Here is a 14,975-nt window from a genome sequence, read left to right as displayed (position 1 = left end):
TTTATCAAATTCTTTTGGAAGATTTTTTTGTGAGTAAAAGTTTCTCCTTAGCATTTGCCAATGATATTTGTTGTCCTGTTTTTCTTCAAGCAGCACAAGTCTTATATAATAAAATACCTTTAATAAATTATGTTAAATATAAGTCACATCATATTTACATATACGATAGGTTAATTTTGTCCCAAAACCTTCTTCCACCTGTTGGGTGTAAGTTTTAATTTACGTTTTCTATTAGTTCGTAAATCCCTTGCGACTTTGATGTATTAGTCGATATATGCTTTTGAAATGTCGTCACTTCATGCGTACCTTATTATTTTGATCAGCATTTTAAAATATTTATATATTATGTTAACCTTAAAAATGGTAATTAATGGTAATTTTTATTTTATATAGTCCTTTTGACAGAACCATCAGTAGGAAAGAGAATAGTGTAGAACAGTGAAAACATCAGCAATTGCTTTTTGCTACTACTACATCTTTAATTGTATACTTTTTGTTGTATATTGTTTATATATTACATAGCTCTTTATTTATTGTTTATCATTTAGAACTAAATTTGTAAAGAGATTTCAGTGTAAATATCCGTCTTATATGTTTCTAAAAACAGTTGTGATAATACTTCGCCTTGAGGAAAAAGTCAAGGTTTTTTAGCTAACCATACAACTATTTCGAGTTTTACTAGATAGAGGACTTTTTGGAAATCTTTCTTGAATTTTATTGTTTGTATTAACAAGCATCTTTCTTCAATTCTATTAAACCTTTTAATTCTTTCTATCGAAAAATAGAAAAAAATTCTATTAAAATAAAATTTCACTTGTCATAATTGACTTTACAAAATCAAATTTAAAGTTATTAGTGGTTTTTTTTTTTTTGAAAAAAATTATTTTAAAACTTAATTATTCGTATAAAAATTTTTTCCTCTTCACTTCCATTTAATCCTTTCTTTTAAAAAATAGTTTCTATTAACAAAATAATTTTCCTTATCACCATTAACTTTACAAAATCAAATTTAAAATTGTCTACTGTTGCTACCTTCTATCTGCCTTCTATTTTCTATATTGATTTGGAAGTTTCTACACAGAGAACATTAATTCAATTAGAGTTGTTTTACAGAATAAAAGGACCTTTCTGCATTATTTGCATACCATTAACAACATAAATGAAACGCACTGTTAATGGACATGAGTGGGAACTACTACTGTCTACTGCACTTGTGTCTGAAGTTTGCGTTCTATTTATGGCAAGCATTTATAGAACCGCAACATTTGTTGGCAGATAGAAGATTACAGATAACGTCACAGTGTTTACAAGCATTCGTCACTCCCATACGAAAATAAATTAAATTATGCTCCTAATCCCTTGCGACTACGTACATAATTACTAAAGTAAAGAAAGCCCAAATGCAAATTATTCCAAATTTTACCATGAAAACTAAATACTTACAACTTCATTGAAGCCTAAAATTACTGAATACTGAATACTGAATAGATAGACATTTTCTCTAGCGAAGCTTAACTACTGAGGCACGCAAGTTGATAGTTTCGGTGGTTGTTTTGAAGAAATATTTGCACTTGGTGCAGGGAAGATCGTGCTAAGTTTTTAGGTATATTATTCGTCCGATGTGAAGGTGTGTTCTCAACGCTATGTGTTGTGTATTGTATATTGTGTATCGTGCGCTTCAAATTTTATTAAAACTTACAATGTACATGTCAGCTAGTCATTTCTTTATCCATTCAAGTATTTCAGCAAACATCGTCAGATACAGACAATTCAGATACATAATTCATTCATTCATTCATTCACTTATTCACATGGATACGCTGTTTTGTTTTAGTTTTTAGTTTTGAGTTCAGCGTAGTTTTCAGTAGGTTTTTCTTTTTGAGAGTTTGATTTTATTTTAGTTTGTGGAAAACTCGCGAATCGCTTTGAACTCGTTTTCAGTGGGTTGCGTCCGTTCGAACGGTTTTCAATACTTCACTTTTGGTTTTATCTTAGAAAAGCAAAATGAATTCGTTTGTGAAATGTGTTATGTGTTATGTGTGGATTTAAATAAATTCATTGAAGTTAACGATTAGAAAAAATATTATTGAAATCGTTTTTCATTGAAATGTAATTCAAACAAAGTGCGTTCGCTGTTAACTGCATCATTTGTCTTAGTGCAGAGTGTAGTCCCCAATACCGAGTCCGTCCATCGATGCACATTGCGGGCCAACAAGGCCAACCGATGTGCGGCTAAGTCGATATCATTTAAGCCATTTTTAAATTTTTATTGATAAATTGCATGTTGGCTATTTCCGTCGTGACCTGCGTTATGCAAAAATTCAAATGTAAACAATTTGCAGTTTGCAATTGAAAGGAAATTGAGAAAAGTAAATATGTGAAATGAATATGCGGTCTATCAGATACAGTCTATCAGTGTCTGTTCGCAGCAATTTCAATTTCAAGTTGAACGATTGCGATAGAATTTTTACACAATTCATAAGTTCACTAACTCAAATGTGATTAATGGTTTTCATAATGATGTGCGAAGTAAATATATTAAATAAAATAATAAGTAAATAGAATGTTGTGCTAAATTTGAGATTGTAAAACAAAAAATATAAATATTTGTTAAAATTTTTCATAATTTGAACCAAATACAAAATGCGTTGAGAATTCTGTGTCATGTCTCATGAACAATCCTACATTCTTAAAATAAATAACTTTGTTGCAGTTTTCATAATGGCATATATAATATTTAAAATATTTATGAAACAATACACAAACTTTCGCTTAAATGAAACAGCTCCACTGTTTTTAAGACAACAATTTCCTGCAATTTTGGTAAGAATTAAATAATTTCTTTTTGCTATAATATAAGTTTTAAAAATATCTAGTCCGTATAAGATTTTATGCATACAGAGTGTTTTATTGGAATAATCTTTAACTTCAGGAATCGAAAAAAATAAAATCGTATGGGTGGGGGTATTGATGTACAGAGTATTAGAATATCAGGCCCTTGCATTCGAAAAAAATAGTTAGTTATACAATCAACTATATCTGGAAAGCGATTCAGAAAAACTGCTCAAAGCTGAATTAGTTGTCGTAAAAAATATAATAGTTATGATAGAAGAAGTCATTAGTAATGACAAAATACACACAACATAAAAACACAAACAACACAAGTTCAATCCGATCACCAAATATTTTTTAGACAAAGAAATGTTAAGCATTTGCTCGATATTTGCATCAACTGGTAAAATATTTCTCCAATGATTATGTTAAGAAATTGATTTTTACATTTTTCCTGATTTTTATTTCGGCATTATTTGTTTCGAATTGAAATTAAATGCATTTTCATAAGTTAGAGAACATGATTTCTGAGTCCTTGCCGCACAACTAATTAATTTTTTTAGACTGTGTACAGGTCCATTTTATATTTTTGATTTTGATGTCTTACTGATTGGGTTTTGAAAATAATAGTGGTTCAAACTTTTGCGGCCCTATGCTGATTTTAGTAGTTAATATTTTTGAAAACGAAAATCTACTTTTATTTTCCAAATTATTCGACATAATTTTTGTAATTAATATTTTTGTATCATAGAATCTTACAGATATCTGAAGAAAGTCTTTGGTTCATGGACCGTTTTTTAAAATGTTCTTTTGAAAAAGCCAGCTTATTGTTACATACAAGTATATTGTGAAGAATACATTAAAAGGAGTACTCCGGTTACTTCTATTAAAACGTTTACACATCGAGATAAATGCTTATACACTAGCACTCGAAATGACCACATATGGTATTATAGACTTTTCAATTTAAATAAACTTCATAAGTTTGCTGAAAATCTATCAAAATTGAGCATATTTCTATGTTATTGTTATGGGTTCTATAAGAGAAAAGTACGTTTGTATTTCTGCACTTGGGAATAGAATAATATTTGTTCTTTCTGTTAAATTTTTTGGATGACAACTTTTTGGTAGGTGTTAGTAAATTAACAAGCCTTACAGATAAAAATGTCTCATTTTCAAAAATATTTTCAACAAATTTGTTTTAACAATTAATTAATTGCAAAATTATGTAAATTTATAATGGTTTATTCGGATCTGAAATCATTGCAATGCTTTTCTAACATATCTATAACAATATAATTTTTGAGACCTTTAAAAGAAACAACTATTTCGGATAACTTTTCTACATTTGAGTTGCATCTCTCAGGTGTATAAAAATTAATATATTTCAAATAGTTCAGACACAAAAAAACAATCTATATTTTTAAAAAATTTACATATTTCCAGAAGCACTAACACACATTTTTAGAACGGTGCTGTATTGTAATAGAAGATAGAGTAATAGAATAATAGAGAACTTTCTTCTACTGTAGTTTTTTCTCATAAAGATTCTTTTGATGTAGCTTCTTCTCATGTAGTTTCTTCTTTTAACCACAGTTAATTTTTAAACGCACTAGTTATGCAATTTAATATAAATTATAGATAGTTTATTACTTCCCCTTCGAAGTAATCGATAGATATTTGTACTATACAGAGTAAATTTTTAAATACAGATGCCATAACTACACCGCCCGGTTATTACTCAATTGGGAATATGCTCAGAATATGACCCAAAACTTATTCGGTTAATTGTGGTTGAAAATTGGTTTATGCTCACTCATTTAATGCTAACTACTTTTCTGGCGAAAAATTTACTGTCACATAGTTCAGTAAGAAAGGTCTTTAAGAATATAGATGGATCAAAAATCGCTATTTTTTGCGACACCTAAAACACTTAAGCCACCGTTCTGATGTATGCATGTATTTCTTTTATATAACTAAGGAAAATATAAAGCAATTATTTAGCCAGGACTTGATGAAACTTTTCAAGTTCTGATAAAAGGTTAATTTTCTCTTAATTAACAGATATATTATTATTTCTATGTTTTTAGGATACATATAGGATAAATATATGTTTTTATTATAGATCAATTAACTCATTCTATATGATCTATTATAAAAGCTTAGTTATAAAAGTTATTAAATTTCTTTTATTGATTTATAATTTTTGTTTTTAAATAAAAATTTTTTTTTTAAATTTTATTTAGTAAATTAAACAAAATTGAAAATAATTAAATTGAAAACAATTGATATCTTTTTTAGTTCGGTTTCTGGTTTTTATTCGATTTACAGTTTAGGTCCGATTCCAAGACTTAGATTAAACATGGTTTTTTCTGATTGAATATGAAAACGAATTTTTATAATAAATAGTGTTGTGTTAGAGCACTTGTAACCTAATTAAAGCATTATCTAAATATAATGTACTCTAATTTATTATATAAGTACTGTAATATTATTAATGTTGTTGAGCATTTAATATAATGTGTAGCTAAAGACTATAATTTAATTCTGACTAAAATTAATTCGAGTTGGTTACGTTTAATCATTTAAAACAACTTGAATTGAAGTTATTATTTAAAGTAAAGTCAAAAAATCCCTAAAAATGATATAATTTGTATTTAATAAATAAACAATACTTTTATTTAATATTTTATTTTTAAAACTATTTTTTTATTTTTGCCTTTAGCTACTTTATGGATTAATTGCCTTGATTTTTTTCCGATAATTATTAATTAATCCACTTAAATGGTGTTAGAGATTTCTAATATTATCTATTTTAATGTAATATAATATAAATATAGTAAACTTCTCTATAAACTTTAGTAATCTATAAAATCTTTTTTATTGCTTAATAAATAGTGTCGTATGGATTACCTATGGATTAATAATTTTTAATATATTATATTAAAATTTTATCACATAGGAACACAAAAGATAAAATACAATCAACCAATTTGTTTTATTTATTAATAATTAATTAATTAAGTATAATAAAATAAAGTATTAATTATCATTATTTTTATAATGTGGGCTAAGATTACTTCTATGTATTTTTACCATCCAATGTTTCTTTAGTTTATTCCAATGTGTTCAGGGATATAACCTTTTCGTAATTCTGTAATTCGAAGTGCAGTTAAAAATGATAAAGAAATTTATGTACTATACAAAAATAAAACCTGAGGTTTTTATTTAATATAAATAATATTTTTTTTTAATTATTAACATAATTTTAAATTAATAAGCTAAGATAAGCAAATTAATGAATTATTAATGCATTTTTTAAACATTGTTAGTAACTTCATGCGAAAAACATTATTATGGGAACTCTTTTGAAAACCCTTAATCTTAAAATGTTATTTATTTTAACTTTAGTTTATTGTAAGAAGAGCAATTTTTTGATGGATAAATATTCATTATTTAATTATAATTTTTTTTCATATAACGTATTCAATATATTCGTGAAACAAAGTCTGCTTCTCTATATACTTTTGGCAATGCTTGCTATAAGATTATGATGGAAATTAGAAATTATAATGGAATAAACTACTTCAGTGTTTTACCGACCTTTTGCTAACTTCCTGAATATCGTAACTCAGCGAAAAATCATTGATGCGAATATCATTAACAGCATTAATTCCTGGGTTTCCTGGGTCTGCAGGATTCACAACAACAGTTGTCATCTATATTGCGTAACAACATATCAAGCCTACCTAGTACGACAAGATAGTTGTAAGAACCGCCTTCAATTCTTTAAGTTTTAAGTCTTATTATGCTATAGGGTATAGCATATTGGTTCTTTTGAATAAATAATCACTGATTACCTTTTCTTGGATACAATGTAAGGCTTTATGTCAACACCCAAAAATCTACATACCTATTAACAAATATCTAACACTCCGAGTGTATACGCATATAAGCCTCTAACAACATTAAAAGACTAAAAAAAATACATAAGGAATAAAAATAGTATTACGTTATATATGTTACACCCGGGTGAATTAGGTATAGGATCAATTGTGTAAGTTCTTAAAACTGCTTACAATTTTGTTCTAAACAAGAAATTTACTTTGCTTTGGACTTTTCTGTTAATATCTACAAATGTATATAAGAACATACAGGTTCAATATATTTCCAACTTATTTTTTCATTATTATATATTATACATATAAATCCAGCCATATTAGATGATAATCGAATAGACGAGTCCAACCCATATAAAATACATGTGGAAGAAAAAAACTTATGTTATAAATGTTCACATTCAGAAATATTGGGTATTGATGAATTGTGTTAGTTTTATAAACTATTCATAACTTTATAAATTTATAAGTGAAAAACTCAGCCGAATATACGGGCTTTGTTGACATTAAATTAAATATAGTTATCTCTTCTTCTTGAGGTATTTTTTTAATAGGGTATTGTTAAGCTATAAGTTCTTTAAATAATGATTCTTCTTTAAATTCATTCATTTTATTGTTAACGACTTTTCGGTCAGTCAATTTTATACTATTAAGAGAGTTTCATAGAGACTAAAACAAATGGTAGTCAGATGGTGCGATGTCCATACTATACAGTGGATACATGAAAACTTTTTAATCAAATTTCGTCAACTTATTCCTGGTCATCTAAAATGTATGTGGTTTAGCATTGTCAGGATGAAACACGAATTTCTTTCTGTTGGTCTCTTCTGGACGTTTTTTCTTCATTGATTCGTTCAAGCGGTCAAGTTGTGACTTGTAAATGACAAATTAACTATCCTACCAAAAACTTAACATAACCACGTTTCCGTTATTTAATCCATTTTTTATTACCCGTAATGATCCGTATTAGTAGCGTTTTACTGACGACAATTTTGTCAATAAAATTTTTTTAACGTTAATTCGTTTGTTCTTTTGAAATGTTACTTAATGTGGCACTTAATCATATTTACGAGTGAAAGTTTATCCTTTCAATTTATTAATCTTGCATTTGTGTTGTTTTAGTGCTAATAATTAACTAACTAATTAATTAATTAAGTATATTCATTATGTTATGTGAAAATTCCAAAGCTAATGTATTAATAAAAATCTATTTTAATCAAATTTTTGAATATTTATCTCAAATATCTATGTTAGTATTTGTACTTTTGCTGAAAAGTACTTTTGCCTTTACTGAAATAACATATAAACTTGACTTTGTTCTAAGAATTCCCTTCAGTGAAGTCAAAAGTGCTGTATTATAATATCCTTTGTCCCTTTAAGCGTAGAAGTTTTATGTGTCAAATGCGCCTGCTCCTGGAAAGCGCCATCTGACGACTATATGAGTTGGCAAACTATAGACGAAAGCTTCTTTTGTTTAGTGGCAAAGTAGGAAGTGTAAGCACCTAGGAAACAATAAACTTTAACTAAATTTCATAGAGAAAAGTAAACAAAAAATGTAAAAGTCTGATTAATACAAATCAGTCTGGTGTGAGCCGCTTTGTAACCTTGCTCGAAGGATAAGCAAAATGGCAATAAATAAAATTAAGATGATTCGATATAGTTTTCAATTGTGAAATTAGCAAATCAAACAATTAACTGCAAAGATACAAAACTATTTTTAACTTCAGATACTGCAGTGGGGATATGTATTTTCTCAAAAAGAAGGTGAATTCATACATTTTTCAGTGATTTTTTGATATTATTTGTGCGATATTATTTGTGCGAAGGTGTTAACCACAAAGAGTGGATTTGTTATGGAAGGAACGCCTTAAGTCACTCAAAGTTAAAACAAAACAATGCGGTCATCACAAAGGATAAATTTTGTTTGTTGTGGCCAAATGTCACAGTATGCCAATATGCGGAGAAAGTGAACAGTACTCTTGACCTACGTCAATCAAAGAAATGTGTTTTCCTTTTTACTAAATTTAGCGCGATTTGTTACTATTTTTGCCGTTCGTTTTTTAAGTCATGCAATATTTTTATGTACATTTTGTCATGAATATTGTGGGTGGTTCCTCAGTGGAAAACTCTCTGATGGGCCGCTGTGAGCAAAATGTCAGCTCTTAAATATGTTTTGTTGAATTCAATCAATGTTGCCCTCAATTGCTTCTTAACAATCGATTTTTGTTGTTTTCTTATTTCTAAAACAAATATTTTTGTTTTCTCATTCAAATCTTTTTTGCATGTTAGATGCGCCGGTAAATTGCCAATGTGTACATTACTTACGGTACTTTTTTAATAATAATTATTTTATGCAATATGTAGAATGCACAGAATAATTAAAGTTATAACGTAATTTAAAAATTCAAATTACCATACAACAGAAACATATCTAGCGCGCCATAAAGACATAAATAATTCATAAGTTTTAAAGAATAACAAAATAATTATTATTACAAAAACTTTTGTAATTTTCCAACCCAGTTTTAAGTCAAATTTTATTATTAATTATTTTTTTTTTTTTTGGTTTTGTGCAAAAATCATAATTCATTATTCTCCTTTAACACTTACAGGGTAGCATACCAAATAATGTTAACAGCAACCTTAATCAGCTCAATTCATTGGATTCGCCGCCAGCGGTGGAGGAGCATGAAACTGCACAACTGGCGCACAATAATGCCAGCAACAATAGCACCAATGAACAGTATTTGACTCAAGTGCTGGTGGTGAATGACACGAAAATTGATGCACCAACACTGCCGGCAAACGTTGAACCAATAGCACGAATAGTTTCCAATGGAAATGAGATCAGGTCGGTCATTATGGCGCATTGCAACGTCACTGCACCGATTGCACGTGAGGAAGAAGCAAATTGTGTTTGTGCCACAGAAAATATCGAAAACGGTAACGTAGACAACGCGGTTAAGCGCAGTAAATCGCGTGTTCGTAACTATCTGAAGAAATGTAAAGACCGTTTAACTGGTCACTGTAATCAATCAACAAATCTGGAATCGATTACTGAATCAATACCAACAACTGTAACAACAACAACAGCTGCAATAACAACTACAGCAACAACAACAACAAATGCAACAGTCAACACAATAACAGATACAATTACTGCATATTCTCCTCCTGTAGTCCAAGCACTTGGGACAATATGTGAAAGATCTGTTGAGTGTTTAGCGGAGATGAATTTAACTTCATTAGATGCTGCTGATGAGGATGAATGTTCCTATGATGATATTAACTTTAGTTTAACCTCATCTATCACAATGACGGGTAATGAAATTAATCCAGATAATTGTGATAATGTAACGCTAAGTGAATTAAACTGTGACACTTCGATTAGGGACGAACGATTGGCGCGAATGTTACAGCTGGTAATTATTTTTGTTTGTTTATAACTTTTTAATACTTAAAGTTGAAATTTTTTTATTCAAGAAACCTAATGTTAGCGATTTAATTGATAAACATCTGTCGCATATTTATCCTGTTTATTTTGAGTATACACGCGAAGTTTTAATACGTCAAGCCTGTGATGTACTAATTTCTTCCTTTGACGGCAATCTTGAACAGTTTGAAGAAGATTTCTTACTTAGGTACACAGAGATTGCATCCAAGCTCAAAGAAAAGCACACAATTGGAGAGGTAAGTTTCAATTTTTTATTTAGATTCTTCTAATTAATATAGATTAATATAGAAATTTAGATACTAGGTTATTAAAACAATATTTTTGTCTGCAATTTAAATAAAATTTAAGCCCTTCTTTTTATTACACTAAATATAATGTCATGAAAATGACATTAATGCTTAGTATTAAAAATGTTTTAAATAGATACGAACCCATTGGATTTTTCACATATATATATGTACATGCATATAAAGAATTTCTGTCACCAGAGCAGATTAAGAACTCTTCTCTAGATTTAGTTCTAGACTTTATTCAGAAAGCTTTAAGGGGCTTTGTTTAATCAATAGTGAAACCGGTACAATAGGACTCTTCTGGCCGCAGTACCGGCTGTTGGGCAAGTTTCACGTCTACTCTTTATTATTATTATTATGTACATGCATTAAGGATATATTTATACCATATGTGTTGTGTACATGTTTGTTATGTATATTATTTGTATATATATTTTATTAAATATATATTATATTAATATATATTATATTAAATTTAAATCAGATATAAATCCCATTTGTGGTTAGCCAAGAAAAAAATAACATAAACAAAAATTTCTTATGTATAAATAATTCTTTATTTATTTAATACAATAATGTGCTTTTTAATTTGATCTAGAACATATAGCGTCAACAAACTCAACCCAATTATTCTTGTCTGCGGCGATAAATTTAACCTGTCGCCAGATTTTACTTTGCACATTACTCTCACTACGAATTTGTCTATTTTTTAAGGGCGCTGATACTCCAGCGGGTTCCGTTCTTGAATTTTCTTGCGATTTTATATATGATTCCAAGTCCATTTTCTTTAACAGATTTCAATTTTGATTGAGTAGAAATTTACTAAGTTTGGCATATGTATAACATCTATTTAAAGATAAAAATTGTTTATCAATTATTAATATTATAAACATGGTCATGTCAATTAAATGTGTCTTTCATATATGCTTACAAATATTATTACAAACTTTTCTGCTGCAATATCAAAACTCAATATGTCAGAGTTTAAATAGAAACTTTTCAGGAAATTTTTCTTTATTGTGCTTCATTTTAGTGCGATTCGCAGGCACTACAACTGTTGTCTTTTTATTTTTTCTTTTAGTGGAGAGCAATACCACATTAATGGTTAGCCTTTTCTACTGGTTTTAGTGTACCTAGCTGTATTTGGTCTGTTATAAGTTTTAATATATTAATTTTATAAATAATTTAATTGGGACACAAACTATAATATGCCAAACCAATTTATGTACTAGATTAATGGTTTTATTTATTAATTAAATAGTTTTATGTAAATTTTGAATAAGTTTTGAAAAAGACTTCCTTATATGAGTTTCTGTATGTGCTCAGCTTCTTTTAATTCATTTTCAGAAGAACCATTGGTAGTTCTGATCAGCTTGAAAATTTTGTGGTTTCTCATTAACTGTTTAAATATAAGATTGTTCCAAATAGTTATATACATATTTCGAAGAAATATTGATGTATAAATTATAGTACAGGTATTGTCGAGTATCCATTTGAGATTGGCTTGGTATTTGTTTGGTTTTTCCAAAACTTTTAAATACGAATGTGTTTACAACAAGTAATGTGATATCAATTGGATCGGAAAAACAAATATAAAAATTTTTTAGGAATATACTTTAAACACAAATATATTGAATTAATTTTATAAATTCAACCCATATAATTAATAATATAATTGCAATCAATAGTGATGTTTTATAGAACGATTTGCGTAGTAGTGTATTGCGAAATAAAACTAAGTACGAGCATTGACAACAAATGCACTTAACTTATATAAATATGTGAACAATATAAATAAGCAAAATAAATAAATAAAATAAATAAGCAAAATAAATAAGTAAAATAAATAAAATTTGATAGTTATTACCACATAATATTAATTGACAAATTTTTCGTAAATAATGTAGTATCGAATAATATAATAAACATAACTTCGAAAACAAGTTAACAGACACATTATAAAACATGCCTAACATAACATTGAAGCGAATGTAAATGTCAACTCTTCCAAGCTGTTAAATCTGAAAAGCTTCCAGCGCAATGTTAAAAAGTAAACAAAGCGAAAACAGTAAATAAGCATTCGACTTCGAATTCCAGTCGGCGAAATAAGCATGCAATTGCAAACTCGTGTTGTTGTTCAATTTTATTCGAATATGAGCAATCGGCGGTCGTGGACGTGTACGAAGTCGTGCGGTTGTAGCGATAGACCAACGTGCCTTTTTCATCTCATCTGTGCCTCTGCATTTCCGTGTAAACATAAACAAACTGAAATGAAAAAAAAGTTCATTATTTTTGATACGATTTTTTGACGAAATAAAAATTTTTAGTGAAATAAAATACAGATAATCAAAAATAATAATTAAATTTGAATTAAATTTTTGAAAAGTATTTTATGAAAATACAAATATCTAATGAAAATTACACAAAATAATTTAAAAAAAAACAGAAAGTGAAATATTTGTGTCTTGAGTGCTTAAAATAAAAAGTTTAAGTTAAACATAAAAAATTAAATAAAAATAATGAACTAATTAAATATTTTATGTACACATCGCAAAAGAAATAATGGTTTATATAGTAATTTGATGTAATGAATTTTTATTGATATATATTGCATTTAACTTCGTGACAGTAAAAGTTTAAAAATATATAAAAATTATTATTAAATAAATTTTATAATATATTAATACATACAAATATCAAATGTGATCAAAATTTACTCAGTTCTGTGGTGTAAAAAAATTCAAAAATATGTGTAATAATTTAATTCAATTTTCTGAATCTGAATTACTTAAATAAATGAAAAAAAATATATTTTTTAATATTATAAATAAATTCTTGTGTGTAAAATAAAACTTCTAATTTATGAATGAAACTTAATAATAAATATCTTGAAGTCAAATAAATGTGATTGGACCACACAACATTCTATGGAAAAGGAACCTAAACAGTTTATTAATTTTATGAGGTAAAATAAATCGAATAATTAAAAATAGTATTGTTAAATATTGTAATCTTTTATTCACAAATCAGTGAACTACAATGTACTTTAAAATTGGAATAGAGAACAATCAAATATTAAGCATATTAAATTATCAGACATATAGGTTGCTAATTTCAATATAAACGAAACTGTTATATTATATAACTACGACTTTCTTTTAAAAGTATATATATGCATATACACGAATGCATATAAACTCAATTATCTCTCATTGAGAAAAAATTCTTTATTTGCATTAAAAAAGGTTTCAATGCAATAATTAAAAAATTTACATTTCAAGTGAATTATTGTTAATAAAAAATATAATAGAATATGTTATTAGTGTAAATCAAAAAACAATAAGGTAGTTATTATGATAATTTAAGAATTGTTACAAAAACAACTAATATTCTATGTAACATATATAAATATATATCATTTTGTATTCATATCCATGACAAAATAATTTACTGAAAGCAAAATACAATCGCTTCTAAAATATTATAATATAATTAATTTAAATAAAAAATGCTTCATAAACGATTTTAGAAGTCGAATAAAAATATATATAAAAAAATTTGAAACATCACAGTTAAATTAATATTTTTATTTTAATTTCATCAAAAATGTAAATAATAAATATATAATACAAATATACTTAGATCTTAAAAAATAATTTTTAAATGATTTAATATTCGCGATAATGTATATAAATTTAAAAATGCTTGAAAAAACATAAACTAAAAATTAATAACTTTAATTTTGGATTACATCAAAAATCTATTAAAATATAATAACTGAGTAATAAAAAAATCAGTAAAAAATTAATTAACTTTGATATTAACATAAAATAAATAATAAAATTGATACTAATAAAAATGTTTACATTAAAGTAAATAAAAATAAAATAAAAATAGTAACGAATATTAATTACCAGTTTCTGTTATAAAAATATGAAAAACCATTGAAATAAATTTAACAAGTGCTGCAATTATTATTATAATAACGAGAATAATACCTTAATATGTAATATAAAATAAATATTTAAATTGTTTGTGATATATATGAACAATAGTACCTAAGACCCTTGCTATCAATGATTATTATTAATAAAGTAAAATTTAAAAACTTTTAATGTAGATATATAATGGATCAATATTATTAAATTGTTTAATTATTTATAATAAATTTGTCTAATATTTATAACATTTTACAAAAAAATAAAAATTGTTATTTATTATTAATAAATCTGTTTAACAATCAATATTCAATTAGGTTTTTTATTGTTACTGTTTAATTTAAAAAGTGTAATGTTTTATTTAAAAAAACATTTATGATTTTATGGGTTGAATAAACGACCTAAGCCCAGTAACAATAAAACAAATAGAATTATTAATTATTAAAAAATATTTTATTTTAAAAAATAACAAATTCATGATATTAGAAAGAATTATTTTATAAATTAATAAATAAATTATATATAAATAATAAATTAAACAATAAATGACTTGATCAATAAT

At 26.6% G+C, this 14,975-nt stretch overlaps 1 protein-coding gene across 1 annotated transcript in view; it reads left to right on the top strand.

Annotated features, from left to right (window-relative positions):
• The first annotated feature begins 8,408 nt into the window (after positions 1–8,408).
• LOC119680542 overlaps positions 8,409–14,975 on the top strand; it is a 95,410-nt gene continuing 88,843 nt past the window's right edge. Inside the window, exons 1-3 of the mRNA XM_038093397.1 lie at positions 8,409–8,495; positions 9,344–10,153; positions 10,215–10,421. Coding sequence (XP_037949325.1) covers positions 8,475–8,495; positions 9,344–10,153; positions 10,215–10,421 — 1,038 coding nt within the window. The 5' untranslated portion in view covers positions 8,409–8,474. The remainder of the gene's footprint in view (positions 8,496–9,343; positions 10,154–10,214; positions 10,422–14,975) is intronic.

This window comes from Teleopsis dalmanni, chromosome 1, assembly GCF_002237135.1.
Source record: "Teleopsis dalmanni isolate 2A chromosome 1, ASM223713v2, whole genome shotgun sequence".
Lineage (NCBI taxonomy): Eukaryota > Metazoa > Arthropoda > Insecta > Diptera > Diopsidae > Teleopsis > Teleopsis dalmanni.
Note: the sequence above shows the minus strand (reverse complement) of the source record. Positions and strands in the feature narration are given on the sequence as shown.